General features: G+C 40.7%; 1 protein-coding gene across 1 annotated transcript in view; it reads right to left on the bottom strand.

The window, feature by feature from the left end:
• The window catches only part of gas7b (growth arrest-specific 7b), a 59,504-nt gene that overhangs the window by 33,760 nt on the left and 1,509 nt on the right, over positions 1–24,235 (bottom strand). Inside the window, exon 2 of the mRNA XM_004569672.3 lies at positions 1,020–1,137. Within this exon, the coding sequence (XP_004569729.1) occupies positions 1,020–1,137 (118 nt within the window). The remainder of the gene's footprint in view (positions 1–1,019; positions 1,138–24,235) is intronic.

Here is a 24,235-nt window from a genome sequence, read left to right as displayed (position 1 = left end):
TTTCTAGAGGAGGAAAGGCACAGTGTTATAAATGTTCTGGTGTGATGCCTTTTGAATGTGGTTTCAGAATATAACTCAGAAGTAAAGAGTTTTGATCAAATGGTAGTGTGTTTGGTCCTGGCAACACTGTGCCAAGTATGGTTCTCAAGTCAGGAGGTGATTAGCCTAGCTTAGCATGTAGGCAGGGGGCACCAGCTAGCTAGATTCTGAAGCTTATAATAATAAGTAATAACAGCTAAAAACTACTTCACTCAGGTCTCCATTTCTCTGTTTTGGAAGGTCACCACCCTTTCAAAGCTGCATCTGCTGATTTTTTTAGCTAATGTGGAATGAAACACAGCGAAACTGCTAGGCTTGACTCCATAGCGTGCTAAAGCTAATAATGAAACCTCATGACAAGATCAAACACACAAACTGATTTACTGACATTTATGATATGCAATTTACTGTTAATTGTGTCAATACTTATCGCTGAAAAAATTTACTTATTCTTTGCGTTTGATGTTAAATTTAATGGACAAAGCAGCTCAATTTTTATAAGTCGCCTGTAAAACTAACCACACCTATGAGAACTATTTTATTTTCTATTTTGCTCTGTTTAGTAAATCTGGTCTTAGGCTAACAATTGGTTGTCTACCAATCGTAAGGTCAGTGATTAGATTATAGCACCTCACATCTGCATGTCAAAGTATCCTTTGGGAAGACATGAACTCTGACTTTCCCCAATACATCCATTGCAGTGTAAGTGTTAGGTTAAAAAGCGCTTAGGCCTGTGTGAATGGGTGAATGAGGCTTGTAGTAAGAAAGAGCTTTGAGCGCTCACATAAACTAGAAAAGCATTACATCAGTACCACTCCATTTACCATTTAAGCAGTGACCTCTGGGACTGAAAACAAAAACTGAAGAGGGCCCTTAGGCTTGAATAGGAAAGCAAGCCACAAAAAGCCAGGCTAGTGATATTCCTGCTTCGGCTTCTTTTCACAGCACGTCTAAAAAATCCACATTACATTTTCGCTTACCGTTGTTTGTGGTGTTGACATAGTATCGCCGCCCTTGTGGAGACATATAGCATTTCCAGTGAGGAGGCAGGGGATCTTTGAGATCCTCAACAGGAATCTGACTCAGAGATGCTGTCCTCTATCAAAACAGAAAAGTAAGAAATGTCAATAATGATGAAGAGTCTTAGTTTACTCACTGTTTCTTAACCTAACGTTTAGAGTTAAAAGAAAGATTAGGCTATACTACTGGTGCAGAAGACATGTACAGCCTGGGTTCAATGAGGTTCTCATTTCCTCAAGCATTTCGCAACCATCGATGACATCATAGCGGAGCAGGCGGAATTGCTGCCGCTGCTACACAGAAAACAAGAAACTGGCATGGCCCTGAGGTTGGACGGAAAGCTCCAGAGCTCCAGAGTCAGCACATGAGCACACACAGCCGACAGCTGAAGAACACGATCGAGAGAGAGAACATGTAGCCAAACTGCGCACATCTGCTACTGATTAGCAGAAAAACAAAGGGCTGAGACTATTGTAACACTTTGTGGGGATGCTGTCTGGAGACCCGAGAGAGCCAAATGAAATTCCAGCTCTATTCCTCAACAGAAAGTCTGGCATAAGAGGTTCATTTTACAAACTGCGAAGATATTTGAGCCAATCACTGGTGGTAAATGGATATGTCTTTGAAGGATAAAGATTTGGAGCACTTACAAACCCCACAGTAAACTCCATCTCTGAATACTGACTCTAAACCCTTGAATTTATAATCATGCTTAAGGAGAAGGAGAAACATTATGCATTTAGGCATGGAGGGTGGCATTACTTAGCCTTTTAAACTATAAGACCAATTGTATTTGCTAGACATTTACAAGTCCTGATCTTGGTCTTCAAATGATGCATTTTTAAGTATTAATCACTGTGAAACTCAGATGGTGAAAAAGCATGCTCTCTGCATCTAAACAAACTAGTAGGTTCTGGGTCAGTTCAAGTGTTGTTATGTGAGAAAATGACAACAGGAAGCACTGGGGAAACCAGTAATGAGTGAAACTAACTGTCCTGAAAGGCCACTCTGGGTACGAGTTTGGAATCCAGGAAACAGGAATGCACTTCATTATCATTAGAGGCACCTGGGATGAGGACAGACAACACATTTCTTAATGGAAACCATCTCATTACCCATTTAGGGGTAATCAATTGCTAGTCAGTAACTATTTAAGCCCAAAATGTCCCTGGAGAATGAATCCATTACATGTAACTGCTGCCCTCAGTGAAAGAAGCAGAAGGATAGAAAGGAAGGAAGAAGGATAAAACCCAGACCTCTGTGGTCCCACAGGGCTCGAGAGCATGAACACATGTCAACCTCGGGAGACTTACGACTATGTGTAATTACACACTCTCCGACAGCATCTCAGCTAAGTTTTCTCTTTGATGGTCTCGGTGGTCACTTTTATATTTGTCCTTCATGTGTCTTTGAAAAATCGTCTGGTAATTTCTTACAGAAATGAAAAGTGGTCGCAGAGAAGTAACGATGGATAAACGGCATGCTACAAAAGAAAATCAGAGCTATTTCCAGTGGCAGCAGTGACAGAGTGTGGTTTGTGCACTGAAAAAGAAATGGAAAGAGTGTAAAAGACAACATGACAGTCAAACCACAGATACAGCTACAGCAGAGCTTAGTGCTACAGTGTACGGTTGTGCCTGCATAGGGAAGACGGCCTTCATTTACTTCGCACGTCTCTCAGTCAAACATGTGCTTTTGCAAATTCGTTTTCACAGTTTCAGAGTAGAATTGTGAAAACAAGACGAGACCAAGCCAAGGGTGTAAGCAAGACCCGATGTCTGACGTAGCAGCAATGCAGGAGCCAGCTTAGGGCTCTTATCATGTTGCGTTGTTATTTGGTCTTTGTGACACAGTAAATCTGCCTTTGGGCCCGGCTGTCTAGATGTTAATCATGTTTTAGTGAAAGTTCCTGTCTGGTGAGACCTAATAACTTATCCAGGGAAGAGAAATGAGCAGATAGAAACATGGAACTCAAAAGAATCCTGAATCGAAATCTTTCTGGATTTACCGTGTTGGTTTTTAGAGCATCAAGTGACCATGTTTAACATCACAAAAGCCATTTGCCAGATAATTATTTTAGAAATGCTCCATAAAACCTTAATACCACATCATCTGTCAAGACGTCTCATCCAGGGTAAAGCTTAATAGACGGCTAGCAGCTACAGCTATCTGTGGTGGCATCCACATGCTATTCAAAGACGCCACAACCCAAATAATATAAACCAGTGGTCCCCAACATTTTTACGCTACGGACCAGTTTATGTCTGACAATATTTTCACAGACTCACCTTTAAGGTGTCACAGATAAATACAACAAAATAAAACCAGTACCAAACAAACAGAAGATTTATTCATAACACACGGGAAAAGACCCAGGGAAACCAAGTTAACTATAAAAACGATAAAAAAATAACGATAAAAACCGTTAAAAACCCTGAAAACCATAAATTTCACACCCAAGTGTCACAGTACTGGGCCATGAGGCCCAGGGTTTACGTTCTAATGCATATTTTTGTATCCACATGTGTAGTTTAATGCATCTAGTTATTTTCTAGTTTGCAGTTTAGCCCTTGGTTTCTTAGTCCCTTTTGTCATCTCTCCCTGGTCCATGTGTCTACCTGTCATGTTTCATGTCTCTGGTTAGGTTAAGTTCATGTTCTATCTCCATGTCTAGGTCTCTGTGTTTCCTGTTTTATTTTGAAAGAGTATGGTGTTCTTTGTTCACTGTAGTTAGTGTTACTCTCCCCTGTATTGTCATTATGTTTCCTTCTTGTCAGCTGTGTTCTCATGTGTCTCCACTTCCCCTGATCACCTCATGTGTGTATTTAAGTCCTCAGTCTTGTTTTGTTCGTCGCTGCGTCGTCTGTTCAACTTCCCCCATGTTACGCCAGGTTTCAGGACCCTGTGCTGGTCATGTCCACGTTGCTTACGTGTATATGTTTCACAGTTCTTTGTTGTTCCAGCACAGAGTCCTGTTCATAGTTGTCTCCGTCATATGCATCGTTGTCACCCTGTCTTAGCCTTCCCTGCTGTCTGAGTTAAGTGTCAGTTCTTAGTTTTCCCAGTTCAGCTTCTAGTTTAGCTTTGCCTCAGTGCTTTCTGTTGTTTGCCACATTATTCAGCCCAAATAAAGGCTCGCTTTTCATTTCAAGTTCAGTACTGTCTCCTCGTCTATGTCTGCACCTGGAACCTCACACTCCCACACACGGTCCGCCCGCCGCAGACCGTGACACCAAGCCTCAACTCTCCCGGCCCGGTACTGGCAACGATCCGTGGCCCGGGGGTTGGGGATCACTGATATAAACTTTCTACATTTATAACATTTATAGTTTTATAAAAATCAACCTCATACAGCTGTTGTAAAGGTAAACCTTAGCTACAGTGACCCAAACAATTTTTTTAGAATGACCTGTAGACATTTTTTTAACTTTATTATTACACTTAAACACTTCTATAAGCAACGACAGCACTTAACTAGTTCATCTAGCAACCCAGTAATATGTATATTATTAACACTCGACAATAACACTGGACAATGGGCAAATTAAACTCACATCCAGAATGTTTGCCCTCCAAGTTTGACCTTACAGCATCAATCGGAACGAGATTCTGGTCTGTTTTTATCAGAGGACTTCATTTACATACCGTCGATACATCTCCAAAGCCTAAATGATCTTCCAGGTTAACAGATCTCATGTACTACACTAACAAAACACCCTTGGAGTTTTCTCTGCATTTCCTGGCTGCTTTCCTGTTGGCGTCTTTCTGTTGTTAGGTCACATGCTCATTATCAGTGAAATGTTAGGCCAGTATTGTTGTTCTCGGAGCTGAGCAGATATGGCTCTTAGTAGCAGGCAAAGACAGATGGGAGTGGGCTGTTTGAGCTGAGGACACATAATATGCAAAAACTCTTGGCCACGAAGACATTTTAGTTCATTTTTAGCACAACAATTTAAAAAAAGAGTGTCTCTGAGTCTTGTATTAAATTTCAGTCTCTTCAAACATCAACAAATTTCACAAGCGAGCAAAGTTTGGACCGAGCCACAAGAGCACAAGTTAAAACTCTCCTTCCTGACAGAAGTTTGTGACAGATCTGACAGCCCTGTCGTGGAAAAAAAATAAAAATCAGATGTGAATGAGAGAATGGGAACACCTTGGCAGTGGGAAATATTAAGAATCTGAGAGCCAGCTTGCCTAGGCATATGCAACTTTAAATAATGCACCATTCCAGATGGTTAACCTTCCAAGCCCCAGACTGCCTTTGGCTCCACACTCATGTCTTGCCAGAATTGCCCCTGGTAGCGAAAGCAAGGACTCATCAGGGCCTGTGATGACTGATGAGCAACCACTATAATCGTTTCAGCACTCTGCGGGCTCTGCAGACCCCAGTTTAAAAGATAAACCTCTAATTGAAGGCGTATTAGTCATTTCAGATGTCATTAGAGAATCTTGAAGATAAGAGAAATATTAGTTTGAGCAATGATCTAAACGAGTGAATTGTGGTTTCATTAAAATGTCACTATCAGGTTGAAGTTATGAATACCATGTTTGCTTTTTTTGAATTCTGTCTCATCTTTTCCAGGCTATCGTTTCAACTGTTTACAGTCACAATAGAGGACAGAAAACATGGAAATACACAGAGGGGTATGGTATTCTTCTTAAGCTTGGAATACACCTTAAACAGAACAACAAGTTTTTACCAACTTACACAAGTCTTAAGACTTTGGCTGTCCAGGCGGAGCATACAACTTACAAAGGAAAATCTGATAATCTGAGCTCCATAGTAGAAAACATGCACAAGCACATTCTGCAGACCCACAATATGATACACACCAAGATGAGTTTCTAAAGGTTCAAAACACCAAACACACGTGGTCTTCCAAGATGACTTATCTCAAAGTTGAGAAATAACCATTACACATTTTCGGGAAGTCTGCATAAACTCTACATTCGTCTGGGAAAGAAAGAAGAAGAAGAGAACATACTCAACGAAAAGCAGGCGTCTGATCAGTTTCTGCTACGAACTAAAGTTGAAAAACCAGTATCTCTGAGGATCCCAGTTCTAGACAACCTATTATCCTATTCTGACAACCTTGTGTGTTCTTGTATAAACCGGCATCAGTTGCAAACATACCTGTGAGTATACGGTTGATGTCTGTAGATCCTAGAGTTTGTAAAATGAAGCCAACTTCTGATAAAGTTGTTTATTTACCTTGACTAACACACAACTGATAAAACTGGCAGCGACTGGATTTGATGACTAAAAATGTTTACATGTCATACACTACAGTGATTTGATCTGACAGCTTTCAGCTACAACAGACTGGGACTATCAACTACACTAAGGCTACGTTCACACTGCAGACGAAAGCGCATCAAATCCAACTTTTTTGAGCCTATGCGACACATATCCGATCATGGTATGACAGTGTGAACGGCACAAATCCGATCTTTTCAAATCCGACCTGGGTCACTTTTGTATGTGGTACTGAATCCGATACATATCTGATGTTTTAGAAAGCGACTGCTGTTTGAATGGTCACGTCAAATTAAATCCGTCTCTTACGTCACTGACACAAGACAGACGCCAATTATCAGCGCCGGAGAAGACATTGTGAATGCTTCCTGGCCCTCCAGTGAAACTGTTGGGAAGACAACTTGGAGAAACGTGAACATTTTATTTGAACTGTATAATCTGCAGATTCTGACAGAAATCTGCAGCTATCCTTTGAAGCACCGCTCCTCTCTAAAACAGCAATAAGGATCATTATTAGGCCATATGTAAATAACAAAATAACTTTATAACTTAAAGCAAAATTGGGAAACGTAAAGTCCGAAGTCTTTATATTAAGGGCCATCAGTCAAACAATACTGTTTGCTCTGGGTCTGAACAGAGCGCGTTGTGTGTGACGTCTTCTTTTGCGCATGCGGGACGCTTTGAGGGTTCACACTAGAGCGCGTTTGCTGTCGCATTTTATTTGTAGTGAGAACAAGCAGACAAAAAAATCGGATTTGATCAAAAAAATTGAGCATTAAGACCTGCAGTGTGAACGTAGCCTTTGTCCACATTTCATCCATCAAGGCTTCAAAGCCACAGAGTGATGCTGCATTTTTTAAAATTGATGTTGAAGTTCTAGTTGATAAACTGCGATATTTGCCGCTGAATTCCAACTGAAGTTGCTCTATAGTCTGACGAGTTTGAGGTCTTTTGCTAATACAGCTATTAGAGCATTTCTTTTTCCTAGCTAAAAGGTTTTCTTTGCTACCTCTGTAGCAACTTTAGCTAGTCTTTTTGGACAAGAAAGTGTTTGTTCAGAAAAACAAACCAAACAACCAATACACCCACTCCACTCCGTCTGTCGAGCACCAAGTGGCTGTCAGATAAAGTTATCAACTAGTTAGCAATTAGTAAGGTTTGTCACTATAAGTCTCAGAAAAGAAGGTTTTGTCTGTTGAATGTGTGACTGTAATTATAAAACCAATACAACAGAAAAGGGCAGTTTAGCTTAGTCTACAACTTGTTGTGCTGTTCTTGAGTGGCTTAAATTTTTTGTTAATAAAATATGAGTAGAAATGTTTGAATTATCGTCATAAATCTAAAGCATAACACAAGTTTAATGTGCTTAAATGTACAAAGAGTGGAAGCTGAAATTGTGATTACGGCTGTTTTACAATGAACTATGGAGCCTTAATCATATTTTACACAACTGTTAAATTTTACTTTTTGAAATTTGGATATTTTTTTATCTTATCTTTTCCAAACGAAGCCACGAAATGCTCCGCGCTGCTATCATAAACAGATCCCAGCATTTTCTCCCCCCGATTACAGACATTTCCCACAAATCCCCAAACACAGGCAGCATCTCTTATTATGGAAAACAAAATACCTCATGGTCTCTCTATTTCAGGGACACTGGCTTCCTGCCTGGAAAACCAAGAATAATTTGTTAAATTCCCTTGGAAAATGCCTTTAAATAAATAGCTGTCTCACATTGAGGTCAGTAAGAGAAAAACAGCCTAGTAAACTAGGTAGTTAACCCTCCGCCCTTTAACAGTCTCAGCTGAGAACTAAGGGGAATACTAGAAACATTTCAAAGGAAGTTCAGACTCTGTTCATGATCTAACTTTTGAGAAAATGAGGTATACTTCAACTTCTATGCTATTTTAAAAATCCCTAAGATGTCAAAATTGTTTGCTGACTTGAGCAACTTGAAAATGCAGAATAACCTTCCACTGACATCAGACATGATCTTTTCAGATTGTGAGCTGTTTCCATCATTGAGCAACAGTCTGAGTGACAAATCCATCTGTAAGCTTTCGGCAGGTTAGCATCCTGACAACACAGACATCAGACTGTCCATCTAAGGCGAATCATCAGATGAAACTGTCACTCGCTGGGATCACATGGTTTGAGAAACGCTGGTCACCCACACACTGGCTGTGTGGAGGAGGACCGACACGCAGCCTTACTGATCCAGAGTTTCTACAGATTACTGGACAGGACTACTGCTTAGCTGTCATCAAACATGTCCGAGTGACTCAGTCTCTCCCGATTCGTGACAGGATGTGTGAAAAAAAGAGTTTGTTTTTTTGATCTTGCATCGCTGACCTCTAGTGATCCCTGTGGAAGCACATGGATGTCTGAGAGGAGGCTTTGTCAGAGCAGCTGTTTGGCTTTCAGCAGGATGAATCCAGAAACAGAGATAATTTCAAGTATTCATATTTCATATGTAAGCTGTAATTGATGAGCCTACACTCCAAAACCAGGGGTCATCTATTTAAAAAAGCCCCTTGACACAGTTTTACACAGCTCAGTGTCCCCAGATTTATGTCAAGTACCTCCACGTAAAGGTTTTACCCTAATAAAAGTAAAATGTTTTCAACAATTATATAACAAATAGTTTGTAGAAAGCCTATAAACAAAACAGTATCAGAAGAGAGTATCCTCTGACTCTTCACGTAACCCCAGACTGACTCCATGATGTCGTGACTCTGTGGGGGTCAGACCATCAGTTACAGATCCTTGCTCTTCTAATCTAAACCTTAAGTACCCTTTATCTTGTGAATCAGAAAGTAAGAATGTAATAGACTGCTCTGATTTTCAATGAACCCATGAGAGTTCATGCAAAATCACAGCTCTGTCGTGAACATTTGCCTTTTTTTTCTTTTCTTTCTTTAATCCAACTGCAAATGTTTTAGCACCGAAAACAGCCTCGCGCAATCAAAGACAATCCAGGGATTTCAGTTGATAATACCAAATGGATCTTATTAAACATGGAACAGTGGAGTTAATAGATACACTGAATGCTGCAAAAAAATGTCACTGAACACTATTTTACTGCTGAATCATCCAATCAATCTTATGCAAAATGTATAGATTCCAGCTCCACATCCACATAAATGCACCAGTAAAGAAAATAAGGGCAAATAGGGGGAATTATGCTCCAAGAACACTACATTTAAAAAACTTTATTTCCAAGCTGTCTGTCACAAGCTAGCTACAAGCCTTCCAGAGATGTGTTTTTAGCCTGAAGGCAGAAACTCTAAACTACAGCAAGAGAGGACTGAAACACAGGAAAGCAGGAAAAATCCATATTTTTCATTCCTAAACGAGCAGCAGTCATGCACAGGTAGGCAAACCAGGTAAGGAGCAGGCAAAACGCAAAGGCTGTGAAAGAGTGAAAAACATCACATGTGGTTGGATTAGAGCAGGGGTCAGCAACCTTTCTGATGACGAGTGCCATCTAAAATTTCCTCAGAAGTCAATGTGCCATATGATTGCATTAGCAATAAATTTAATAACGCTCTATATGAACAGTTACACACTATGTAGAACCACTTTATAGAATTATATTTGTTTGCAGATGTTGGCAGCTATCAGCGAATAGTTATCAGCTACTTTGAAACAAGACTTTTTATCCATAACAGCAAATGAACTGTATAACAGAAAATGCAAATGCTATTTATGGTCTCCTCACAAGAATGATAAGAAAAATAAACTGGGCCAATATGGCATGTTTGTTAATACAGAGACACACATGTTAATGTGATCTCTGGTCTCCCACTCAGAGACACAGGTCTCCCAGTGTCCAGCATTCAGAGGCTACCTGAGGACTCATGTGAGAGAAAATCTGCTCACACAGATATGTAGAGCCAAATACTGTCAATAAGGCCTCTGCAATGTTCTGAAGACAGTTAAACTTGTCAGGTAGTGATGTCCAGCAGGTGAACATGCAGCTCCATGAACACAGACAGCTATGGATTCCAGCTGCATTTCGGTGTTGCATTAACTGGCATTATGAGACAAATCCAGCTGCTCATTAAAGCTTTCTGGTTTGATCAGAAAAATAAAACATTGGTCCAAACACCTGAAAGTCCCAAAAACACATTGTGAATTCTGTCTCGAGTCTACGGATGTATCCGTGCATTTCCGTGGTGCTGATGCTGCGCTGAGTGGAAATGCGGAAAGCTAACAACGTCCCCCTCACCAGTAGGCTAAGTTATTTTTAGCCAATTACAAGTTGAATCTGGTAGTTGGGGTTGTTAGCTAAGATACCGTCATTAAGAAGCGGCACAACTAATGTGTCTATGCGAGCTGATTTGCGATGTGCACCGCTGGCGCGGCCATTTATTTTTTAATGCACCCTCTCAGATTAATTCACTGCGTGTAGTGCCCAGAGCTGGACTGGGACAAAAAAATCGGCCCGGGCATTTTGACCACCAGGTATTAAAGACATAAAGCCTTTGAATGAAAACAAACGCTGTTGTGACAATCTTGTTGGTATATGTATGATTTCTATACATTTTACATCAGATAAAAACGTTGGTTGTAAGCTTCAGATAATTATTTAATAGCAGCCAGACATTTTAAATGAGAATAAGGAAGTATTTCTTTGTGCCCCCCTCTCCCTGTTAATTCCCTACCTGCCCCCCTGGCAACACTTTGCTAGACCCGCCCCTGCACAGTTACCAGCTGTCAGCTACATAAAAAAGGCTCCTGGTGTTATTTGTCTCTCAGAAACAGTTCATAACTTCCTTTCAACTTATTCATGTCACCTAAAAGGTAAACCTGTTTCTCCATCACCTGTTCAGCTCTGATGATTCAGTAAGGACATCTCCTGGTTTCATCTTCATGTTTCCCTCTCACCACATATTCAAACCGACATCGTGACCAGCAGCTTTACAGCTGTGGCTCCAGCAAACATCAGCTGATACTAGAAATGAATATCAAATAAATTCTAACAACAGCTGATCAAGCTTAAACGTGCTGCTGTTGTTTAGCGCGACATCCACTGGTTTCCTTTTTCTGGAACAAAGTGGGAGATAAACAAACAAGAGAGAAAAGTCGATCAGCTGATCATTGATCAGTTTCATGATTGAAATAACAACCGGGGGGACAGAATAAGAGAAGAACAAACAGTTGTGCAGCATAAAGACACAGAAAAATTCCAGCTTTGTGTCTTTTTCATTGTAGCTGAAGTACCTGACAAACTGTGTTCCTTTTCACCTCAATAAGAAACGCGTAATATTTTCTCCGAATACGAGACGATTCCGGGACGGTTGGCAACTCTAATAATTAACCTTATGAATTAAATAAAGTTCACTATCAGTAACATCAAAGCACCCACCCAGCTGTATAGAAACTCCATCATGCTAGCTAGTACGAGTTATTGTAACTGACTGTAAAAAGTCAGCATAACGAAAATACACCTGCTGGTCTCCACCACTTGTTAATGTTACTGAACCTGTGGAAGCTACGCCATAGCCACCACCAAACAACTGAGTTATTTTTACACACCGGCCAGCAAAAAATCATGAGCCCACCGAGCAAATGTCCGGTATGCCCGATGGCCAGTCCAGCTATGGTCGTGTCATTATTTAACCCTGCAAGCGTCCCTCGGGTTGTCGACCCCTGGATTAGAGGAACATGAGAGAAAAGCTTGACTACTGTAATTTCAAAGATGATCCAGCAAGTGGATAACTGGTGCTATATATAGGCTGAATTCCAATCCCCTACACCCTCTTCCCACATACTTTTACTTAGATTCCCTTCATCTGGAAGACCTCCTACATAAGATAGTGTTTTAAACCAACTACAGTTCAGTGAAACAGAATTTGTCCACACAGAACAGGCTTGCTAACCACACTCTGAAGGTACAGCACCTGTTCTGTCCCCACTGTGGACACACTACCAGCACCTGCAAAAATGAGTGTGATTTAGTCTCAGTAACAAACAAAATGAATTGGCTTTTGTGTAAATACTGCATTTGTAGCCACAAAAGAACAAGAAAGAAGAAAATAGATGAGTTTAAGATTAAGGAAAGTGGATGAAATTGAAACTGAAAATGAATATTTTTTAATAACATATGACCTGAACACATCATCTGAAATTGGCTTTGCAGAAGCTAACACAAACATTGCTGTTTAAAGTTGTTCCTGTTTTCCAAAGCCTTCTGTTGTAGTTCTCTGTCTGTGAATTAAGAAACCGTTTTGCAAATGTAAGCATGACTCCATACAGAGTTACACGTGATACAGACTGAGGAGGCAGATTAGGCGCTACGGCCGGTAACAGGACAGCCAATACGAATTTCAATATTTGTTTTTGTTTGTTTGTTTTTGTAAATTGCACCACAGAGTCGGTGCTGTAATTTCAGGAGGTACTGGCCCTCACAGCAACATGTGGATTTGCAGCAACAAGTGCAGGCAGCAACAGGTCAGCTGTACTGACTTGATACAAAGAATTATGGTTATTTCTAACAAATGAAATCCATGTTAATCATACTTCTTCACCAAGTCACGGAATACGTACAGTGTATAGTCTGCTCTGCATTTCTGTGACAAGACTACAATGGCAGGAAGAAATAAGATCTCCCTTTCTACTCCTGGCTTTATGATGTCAGTAGATATCCACTCCCACTGTGGCTGTAGCTCAGGAGGTAGAGCAGGTCACCTACTGATCGGAAGGTTGGTGGTTTGATCCCTGGCTCTTTTAGTCTGCATGCCAAGTATCAAGTATCCTTGGGAAAGATACTAACCCCCTAACAAAGTTGCTCTCCGATGCGTCCATCAGAGTGTGAATATTGTTAGAAAAGCACTCAGTTTAGAGTCAGTGCTTAGGAGAATGGGTGGGATTGGGTGAATGTGGCATGTTGTATACAGCGCTTTGAGAGTAGAAAAGCGCTATATAAGAATCAGTCCATTTACCATTATATGGACACCTAAGCGCTGCCCATTTGCAGTTCAACCTTCCTGTTTGTGAGGCGCAGCCAATCAGAAAAAAGGTGGCTTAAAGGGAGAGGAAAGCAAGCAGTTTCAGATAGACAGTAAATGGAGAGGCTGCATCGAGGCCCAGTGTGAGGCAAATAAGGTTTATCTTGGTCTGTGAATCAGGAAAAGCTAGTTCACTAGTAAGGTGCAAATATCAGAACTATGGGCAGAATATGAGTCACTTAAGACAAAACCCAACTTTAAGTATGATTAGATTGATCCAATAGGCTTCTGTGGTGGTTCTAAGCACAGCCTACGGACAGATCAGCTGCCTATGTTTCACAAACAACGTCTGTGGGCTATTCTCGCTTGTGCTGTCTTGTTTGTATTTTTTTTTTTAGGATTAGGATTAAGGTTACCACCTATGATGATGAAGTATTAATTCATCCCTGCTTGTAATCTGTTGGTTAGGTTGGTACATGTCTGCTTCAGTTATTACCAAAGATAATAACAAAGTTACAAGAATCCTGATCCTTACTCTAATTAGACCTTCAAAAACAAAATAAAATGCAGCCTGTAGTTTGCATCAGAGTTTAGTCGTTTCCTGCTGCATACAGTCGGGCACGTCTTGAGGAGAAAACAAACAAATTCCATCTGTACACACACTGGAGCAGAGTCGTAAACAGCCACCAGTGAGCATAAGCCACATACACAAACTCTAAGATGCAGCCTGAGAGTGGGGGCCATCTCTGGTCTGGAGTTTCTGCAGAATCGTAGCGAGGCATGCAGCAGCGATCTTGTTTCCCTGCTCACTCCATCTCCTAACGCTACATGTCAGAGAGGCATGGGAACAAAGGTGTAACAGCAAGTGGAAGTGTCTGTTTCCTATTATTCACTCATAAATACCTCCACCTTCCCTTTCTAGGGCGACACTGTCATGTCTGCACATCCTGGGTTCACACATGAAATGCTGACACTGATGTCTGTGTGAAAAGAACAACAGATGCCCAATCAACACCTTCACCCGGGACCAAATGATCTGATGATGATCCAGCCAGGTGTGGTCACAAAATGTGAAACTGTCACAAAGATGATATTCTTTCCCCTGACAAATGACATCCACAAAACAAAGTAAGACTGAAACTAATACAAACTAAACATTTTTGGGAAAAAGAAAAGGAAACGGTAAAGATGAAAGTTATACTGGGAACTGGCAAAAACTGATGTGAAACAAAAACTTTAAGACTCACATGCGAACCACTGAAAACATATCTTATCATCTGTGTTATGAATGGGCCTCAGAGGAGACTGTACCACTGACCTCCTCACCCTCTGGGCTCGCTCAGTGGGGGAGAAATTTCTCACATGCGTGTTGGGCCGCCGCCTACTAGACCTAAGGAGAAAAAAGTGTCAAGACACAGCGAAAGTAAATGTAGGAGGGGTGGTGCAGTGAAAGAATTAAACAGTTCTTGAAGGGGGAAACAGAGTGACAGGGTCTGCGGACCATATCTTTACTTGGGAGACATTGTTTTGGTTTGGGCAGATGTGGGAGCCTAAAGCAAAGCCACATTCCCAGATTTAGAGACACATCAGACACTCGGGGAGGAGGAGGGATTCACATGCCTGTTTAAACATGCACTCAGTCACATAGAGATATTGTGCATATGCTCCCACAAACTGTCATTGTCTGCCCAATGCCTCATCGTTGAGCACATGCATATATGTGTGTGTGAGAGTGTGTTTCACTACAACAAACAAAGCCCGTTCTGTTACATCTTGCCCTCTACAAGTTTATGTGAATTTCACATGCCCTGTGACTTTTCTACTTCACCCGTACAAATAATGTCCTACTATGCTATGTTCTGCATGCGGAGGAACGTGCTCACCAGCGTGCAGAGCTTATCTGCACGAGCCTGCTTATCTCAAGATCGGATATGGTCTCAATCCTCTATTCCAATTTCCACTCGAGTACTAAACTCACTGAGCTCTCAACGGAAACGAATGCAGTTCTTGCCGTGACCAGCTGATAGTTGGCGCTAGAGGAAATGAGGCGTTAGATTTTACTGTGCCATCCTAAAACTACCTAGTCCACTCAACTCGAGTCTACTCTACTTGGTTTTTAGGGTTACGATTAGGTGGCAGTACCTGATACCAGATACCTTTCACTACATGCTCAACCCCGAGCTACGTCGAGCCACAAATGCAACGCCATCAGACTGCATGCCACTGATTGGCCAGGGAGTCATGACACTGGATGAATCATGAGAGTGAGTTCTTAACAAGAATCAAACCAATGAAGGAAATGGCTGACCACAAACCAACAGTGTGGTCTCTGGCTCTCGTCTTTTACCTAGAGTCTGACACAGATCTATACACCTATATCTATAGCAGTTATACCTTCGCCTCCATTCCCAAAAAGTTGATTCTGATCATCTCGACGTTGCGTTTTAAAACTCTATGTCCAGATGAAGGGCATAAACTTTTTAGGATTTCCTTACCTGGATGATTGAGTACGTATCAAAACATCGCCTCCATTATTGTGCTGTGTTTGTACTACATACAAAAGACGTCACGGGACTTTCGGGGCGCCTTGCTATAACGATCCCACCCACAGCGAGGTGGTGCTCAACTGAAATGGAAAACGACTGAAACTGAATAGAGTAGAGCAAAGTCAAGCCCACTAGGGGCTAGTGGAAAAGAGTCATAAATGTTCCAGTTAGTACAGGTTGTCCCACCTAATCCTCCTGGTTAAGACTGTGTGTGTCATGTTGGGAATTACCTACTGATAGACTTCGTTATAGATGTTATAATTTATCTGGCGTTTCCCACCTGAACTGACTTGTTCCGACCTTACCCAATTCCAAATTGACCAAATTCTAGTTAGTTTAAATTGGGTTGTCTCAACATGTTCAATACCTAAATACCAGCAGAGTTTGGGTTGGGTTTCTAGGTCAGCATCATTTTGGATAAATTCTCTTATTCTCTGGTCTATTCAGGTTGGGTCTTGCGGTGCTTGGGATCTATAAATCTACTTACAGTGGATTTGTGTTTTTTCAGAGACTGTTTTGGTCCTGTGAAGATCTCCACCTCAAAGTCCATAATAAAATCCATAATGCCTACAAAATTGGTGGATTTCTTCAAAACAGTTGATCCACTAGAGCAGCGGTCCCCAACCCCCGGGCCTCGGACCGGTACCGGTCCGTGAGTCGTTTGGTACCGGGCCACGAGAGTTGAGGCTCAGGTGTGAAATGTATGGTTTTCAGGGTTTTTAATCGGTTTTCAGCGTTATTTTGTTATCGTTTTTATCGTTTACTCGGTTTTCCTTGGTCTTTTCACGTGTGTTATGAATAAAGTTTCTTTTTTTCGGTACCGGTACTAGTTTTATTTTGTTGTATTTATCCGCGACACCTTAAAGGCCGGTCCAGGAAAATATTGTCGGGCATAAACCGGTCCGTGGCGCAAAAAAGGTTGGGGACCGCTGCACTAGAGCACAGGTGTCAAACTCCAGGCCTCAAGGGCCAATGTCCTGCAGGTTTTAGATGTGTCCTTGATCCAACACAGCTGATTCAAATGGCTAAATGACCTCCTCAACATGTCTTGAAGTTCTCCAGAGGCCTGGTAATAAACTAATCATTTGATTCATGTGTGTTGACTCAGGGTGAGATCTAAAACCTGCAGGACACCAGCCCTCAAGGCCCGGAGTTTGACACCCCTGCACGAGAAAGTAGGAGTGAAAGAAGGAGCTGACTATCATTGCATCAACACATTTTCCAACTCTCAGCTGTGACCATAAACTTTGGATGCAAAATAATAAGCTTTAGGTAACAGAAACATTGCCTCTGAGTCTCAGCACTGACCTGAAGGGTAGACATCATGTTTATTATTACACTGTTGAACAGAGGGAAAAACATCCCCTTGCAGCACCTTTTAGAAACTAACAAGCTGACAACCACCCCCACATCTTCTAGTGATTACAATCTCATAGTAAGGAAGGAAGTTAGATTTATGTTATTATTTTAGCAGTATAATCTCATCACACAGAAACTAGACAGTTGTAGCTTACAAAAAGGGACTCCACCCTTTAGGTTTAGTACAGTTAACTAAGTTTCTAGAGGTATGGTTATACCTATTAGCAACATTTGCCTGGAGATGGAGCTGTACAGCAGCAACAGATTTTAAAGATCCCAAGAGTTCCCATGGGAGTCCACCTTCTTTCCTGACATGACCATATGATTTACATGCCTAAACAAGTCTATAATCCCAGCAACAAAAACACTCGATACATAAACTATTACCAACACCATCCATCTTCCATGTAGCTCAGACAATGCGTGCTTGCAAATACTCTTCACAGCACAACCCTCAGCCGAGCTCAGTCCAAAGAAGCTTTACACACATGAGTGAGAGTCAGATTTAAACAACAGTTTAATATGTTCATTCATTTTGAGTTTTCCCAGCACACAGATTTACGCACTATTACGGAGTAATGTGTCAACACATTTTGGCTGAATTAGGCCTAAGTGAAAGTAACTATGATTGCACTTTAACTAAGCTAATGTGTCTCATGCTACAATTTAAAATAGCTGCACGTGAGTTCAGCAGAACGATAGAAATGAAAGCATTCTACCTTGCTAGGTCTGTTCCAATGCACCGAGTTATTATTTCTGCAAGGAGATATATAAAAACAACACAGCTCATCTTCAGTGTCAAAACAAACAACAGATTGTGATTGATAAGGTGTGATTGTGAAGGTGGGTGCTTCACAGTTATCCAGCTGATATTTCCACACAAACTGCTTTCCGTGACAACAAGTGACTACGTATATTTCAGAATGACATCAGCGCAGGAGCGGTGGTGTTACTTTTCCAGCACGCAGGGGAAACACCTGGCTGTGCGCTGAAGACTCGCCAGCAGTCGTCTGACCCCCAGCATTCCACACCACGGATTATGCCAGCCTAAATCACCGTCCTAAAACCTCTACTAGAAGCCCCCTAAATAGCTCTCAGCGCTCCGGTTTCACAATAAACACAGCTGACTCTCTGCTGGGACAAGCATTAAGTAGACAAAGTGGTTCTCCACCATTTTCAGCTTGTTCCAAATTGCTTACAGTAGTTCCCCTGGCTACATGAAGACTTAATAATAAAGCATTTAAGCTGGAGGAAAAACAATATATACTGATATTAAAATATAGGAAAATTAGAATTACATCATTTTCCATGGAAGAAAACTCGCACTTAACCATAAGTTACTGGGAAACCTACACTAAAAATATTTTATCTATATGAAGGAATTGAGGGGGTGGGGAGTCTCCCTCCAGATGGCCCCAGGCAGCCCCCAGCTGCAAGGCTTTGGTTACATGTTAAGTGCCCTTGTTGATAGTGTAACACTTCATGGGGAGCCCTGATTTGTTATGGAAATGTCATATATAGCCCCAGAGTAACGAGAGCATATAAGTACCCTCTGCCCAGTTGTTAAGGGCTATAACCCACTGTGTCAACAATTCAGTGAATTATTAAACCCATTTTAGAAGGGTCACCTCAGCATGGCCTGGATTCTGTCTGTTTATGCTGAAGCTAGGACTGCAACTACAAATTATTCTATTATCAGTTAACCTGCCATCTTATTTGCATAAACAAATTCAACCGGTGTGTGAATTGGCAAAAAAAAAGCCTGTCAGTTCATCATGACCCAATTATTAAGTAAATTCATATGTGAATATGGTGTCAGGAGAGAATGTAGCAGGTGAGAATGAATGCTAGCCTATAGGATGACTTTGGAAATTAAGAAGAGGAAGCAAGTGAAAGCAGAGGTGAGGATTAAAAGGTGGAAGTTGAAGACTGTTGCGCAGAGTTCAGGAGACAGACTCTGGATGCCAGGGAAGAGAAAGGACAGACGGAATAGTGAGGAACACCGCCAAGGTGGTTTTTGGTGTATCCTTTGGAGAGAGGAACGTGGACAAAGTGACACAAGGGGAAGTACAGGAAAGCATTCAAAAGAAGAGGTTAACAAAGTAGGAAAGTCAGAGAGATGAAGAAGTAGACAGGAGTGCTGGGAGGCTAGGCGTACTGCAAAGGCAGAAAAGGCTTTTACTGAAGTGTGTGTGAGGCCGGACCGAATGGAAGGGGAAAAGAACTTGCACTGACTGGCTAGGCAGGGAGATCAAGCTGGAAAGGATGTGCAGCGGGTTGGGGTGATTAAGAATAGAGATGGAAATGTGCTAACGAATGAAAGGAACTTCTAAAAAGACGGAAGGATGGTATTCATTTGCTGACAAAAGTCCTCACATCTAAACTCTATGCAGTGATGTCATTCACGAACCATGCACGAACTCCTAATAGAAAAAAGTCAATCACTTCTTTAACGACCTGCTCTTTCATTTCCTCTTTAATAGTTGGACATTAAGGAGCCAAACAGTGATGTAATGTGTCATACCACTGTTTTTAGTCACAGCGTCTTTGGGAACAGCAATTTTATAATTTCTTATCAAATAAAAACTTGATTTTGCAAGATAACTGTGGGAGGATGTCATCTTAAAAAAACATGACAGCGTGACTTTGTTTCTCATATTTGGCCAAATAATTGCAGGTAACTATGTGGGAAACACTTTTAGGAGCAGTTGGACACATTTGAACTCATTTTAATTCGATTTTATATGTATTTTATATGTAATACAGCCATTACATTAAAAAGGTAACAGGTACCTCCAACCCTTTGCCAAGTGGCTCCTTTATAGCGGTTAAGTCCTGATTTTATTATTATGACATCACCTGGCAGCTATAGTATTGTGCAAAAGTCTTGAGTCACACACCAGTGATTTATATTTTGCTTCCAAGCAGCCAGACTTTCTTGTAATTTTTTATAGTGATCTTGAACAATCGTTCCCCAGGCTTTCTCAAGATCTCCTCTTTGCACACTGGCTATTGCCTGACCATTTTTTCTGTTGTCTTTGTTAAGCCACTTACACTGACCTATGAATATGTCAAGCATAGAAACACCGAGGTCAATGAATGAACCACATAACATAACCAATTTAAAATGGTCTCTTTAAACACTTTGTTACTCGCTGCCTGTTGCAATGACATGATTTGTTCCCATTTCTTTGGTTGAATCTACAAAAGCCTCCAAAACTAATACAGTCTGATGGCCATAAACCAGTATTTTTGCACCAACAAGGTGATTTCTCCTTTCCTACAAAACCCTGGTCACCATGATGTGCGTTGTATCCCATCTTCACAAAACAGATGTTAGGGAAATCTGCTTTTGTTTTATATGTCAATAGGGCCATATATCAGAATATTGGCTTTTTGAAGTATTTGTATCATTCTTAAAAATCCTGTATCAGTTGGGTTCTAATTGTTATCAACATTCCTGAAGAGCAAAGCTTGTAAGCTTACTTATAACATGTATCATTTTCTTACTGCTTGTCTCTGACTCAGTCGGACTACGTTATAGTTATGTCGCAACATCCTTGCAATAACGTTGGGGAGTACAATGTTACAATAACTAATGATATGTTCACAAGAAGTCTAGAAAAGGTCCATGCTGTAGTAACCATTGTAATTAAATTTAAAATTAGACCGTAAGTTGTACGGTGACAAAGAATAGATGAAAATAAATCCTGAAAACACAGCGTAAGATAAACACAAGCAAATATTAAATGTGTTTTACTGCTAAGAGTTCAGCTTTTGGTCTTTAACAGGCAGTTGTTTTGAATATTAGCCCAACTTTAAAGCAGCAACAAGTGTTGGTCTGTTAAAAACAGCAGAACTACAATGTGAATGATTCATTATGCTCAGAAGAATGACGCTGTTTGTAGAACAAAGCGACAATGCTGAAGATGACAACAGAGCCAGGTCACAGCTGCATTGTTAAATGTGCCAGCTATACAAAGGGATTAATGCATGTCCTGTATTTATGATCACTTATGATTCTGAAGGTTAGGGAGCGGAGTTACTCTGCGCCAGAGAACAGATTTTTTTTTGACAGAGGTTTGAATACGTAAACTAAATGAGGAAAATACAGAAGTGGCTTTTTTTTCACTATTAGTCATTTCATTGTGCAATCTTACAGCCTTCAGAACATGTCTGATCAACCTACAGCCCAGATGACACACTGACTGTGAAATCTCAAGTTTCAATATGTGTACTTTAGCTTACATGAAGTGGGAGGTCAACCTTCATTCCAGATTATAATGCTATAATCCTGGTAGTAGAGTCTGTGTTGACAGAGGTATACTTTAACCTAATATTGCATTAAGCTCATTAGGACAGGATTAACATTACAGGGGTGGAAAGAGGTGGTGGGGGATTAAATCTTTTCTTTAATCACTGATATCTTAACTGCTTTTCTGCCCTGAATTTTAAACTCTGAGGAAATATGGGAAACAATTTAAATCTTATCTGAGAGTAATTACCTTTTTAACATTTCTTTCATACAAGATAAACCCAGCAATGATGTCTGTGCATGCATGGGTGCATTGCAAACTGTTACTTCCAATAACTAATTGGGCAACTTTTAATGACACCAGTTTCACAACATGCAAACGGCACCGGCTGAGTTAATGAGGCGTAGCTGTAAATTCAGAGCTGAAAAATGAAGCAAATGTAGGAGTAAAAAAAAACAAAAAAAACAAAACTGCAGTTAATCTAATGGCCATCTAAACATCTAAAAGAAAGCCAATGATCACAGACTCCTATGTTAAAATGACAATCTTTACAACATTGAAAGGAATGTTTAGTGCAAAACCTATCTTGGTTTATATGTTTACGATCACCTTAAGTGTATATGGCAGTTTAAAAAAAAAAAAAAAGAAAAAAAAAAAAGAATATATATATATATATATATCCATCCATCCATTCGCTTATCCTTTTCAGGGTCGCGGGGGGCGCTGGGGCCTATCCCAGCTGTCATAGGGCGAAAGGCGGGGTACACCCTGGACAGGTCGCCAGTCTGTCGCATATTATTTTTATACATACATATATATATATATCCCTTTTGAATTTTAAAGTTAAAATGTATTTTATAGGGTTGTGGCCACTTCGACTTCTGTTTTTACCTCACTCTTGGAACTGGTACTTTTGCTAACTTTTAGGTTAATCCCACTATAACTATCCCCCTGCAATCATAGTTGGACAAGTAAATTAATTTGGGGAGTACCTGCACTTTTTGTTGATGCTGGAAAAAATGCCATTGATGCTAGTTTTAGTTCATATTGTCAACTAACTGTTAGTTCACTCAAAGTTAACTGTTTCTACCCATTTTCTGCTAATCACAGGGGGCTAGAGCTCATCCTAGCTGATATACGGAAAGAGGGAGAGTACACTCTGGACAGGCTGCCAATCTGTTGCAGAACTAAGATATATTACATACAACTATTCATATTCTCATTCATATTCACACCTATGGTCGGCTTTAGAATCACTACTTAACATAACCCAGTGTACGTCACTGGCCTGTTGGGGAAAACAGACTGACTCATGCTGTTAGAGAACAGGGGGAAAAACACCTTACCAGCTCAATACTGAACCAGCAAAGCTAACTGATGAGTGACTTTCCTCACTTTACTCCTGTGTCATTTCTCTGATGTGTAAGGTTATTTTTAGAAGATTCCACTCCGGTGCAGACAGGAACTGTGGGTAAGCGGTTACTTCTGGCGGTTGTACCCACAACATTGAATATATCAAACATGATCTGCAGACCGCAGAGTTCTGTGGGTTCACAATAAACTGGGGAGAAATTTTATTTGTGTGATGAGTCACACCTTGTTTCAGATAAGCAAGCTATTGTTTCCAAATGCACCCGTGTTTAAGGGGTGAGCTCTTTCCTCACATTGCATCAGAGATTTACAAAAAGTGCCAGTGCACCCAGCAGGGGAAGACTGGCCGGTTCTACAAAATTATATATTCTGCCATCTTTTTAGTATTCTTACCATGAGGACTGCACCTAATCAGAGTTTTTAAGACCATTTCAAAGGTGATTTCTGGCCTATAACGTATCGTAGTGCATTCAGTCTAGCTCTGATGCAACTATATTTCATCCTTCATCCACAGAATAACAGCAACAATGAAGATTATACCAGTAAGAAACAAGCAAATGTTTGTTTATTGTGCGACTGACATGTAGAATTTGCACTATGCTTAAAAGGACTGCTGTGTTATCATGATGAAACAAAAGGTTTGAAGCCAGACAAAGATGACTACAAAGTCATGCAAAATAATCCTAAAAATACAAGACACAATAACTACAGGATGGGACAAAATCAGCAAAAAGACACAAAGAGACACAAAACAACCAAAAAACAAAAAAAGGGATAAAATAAGTCCAGAGAAACAATGATCAGAAAAACCAGAAAAATATTACTTCAAAGACAACAAAAAACACCTAAAGATACAAAAACACATAAAATCAAAATGAGATGAAATGTCGTCAATGTCAAAGACACAAAAAGGAATCACACATCCTTGTGGAATGCAGCCTTCTACTACACACCTGTGAAGTCTTGTAATTACATCTCAAACAAAGCTGACACAATCTGCCCGTGGACCGGCAGACAGTCAGACAAACAGACACCTGCCAGAGCACACAAAACTATGTTTGTGGTACTTCTTTCCAGGACCACATTTTTCCTAGATGACACACATGTATGTACACACATGCACATGCCGCGGTGAATCATTTCGAGTTATTTCAGTATTCAAACTTCTTACAGTAATCTGGGCTCTGGTGCTGATCAGTCTGCGAGGGAGCTTTAGCTACCTCTGTCCATGCATCAGTCAAAGCAGCAATGTCCCTACATTTAGGTCTTACCAGTGCACATGTGGATATTTTAGATTTAAAAACAAACTACCCATCATGCACTGACTATGATGAGGGAAACTGTCCATAGAGATCTTTTTAAAAAGCTATTTTTGCTGCTCCCTTGCTATGAGGGGTCAACACAGCGGCTAGCGACGCATGTTTGATTGACCAG

The sequence above is a fragment of the Maylandia zebra genome, linkage group LG8 (assembly GCF_041146795.1).
Source record: "Maylandia zebra isolate NMK-2024a linkage group LG8, Mzebra_GT3a, whole genome shotgun sequence".
NCBI classification, from domain to species: Eukaryota; Metazoa; Chordata; class Actinopteri; order Cichliformes; family Cichlidae; genus Maylandia; species Maylandia zebra.
The sequence above is the reverse complement of the archived record's forward strand: the minus strand, read 5'-3'. Positions and strand labels throughout refer to the sequence as shown.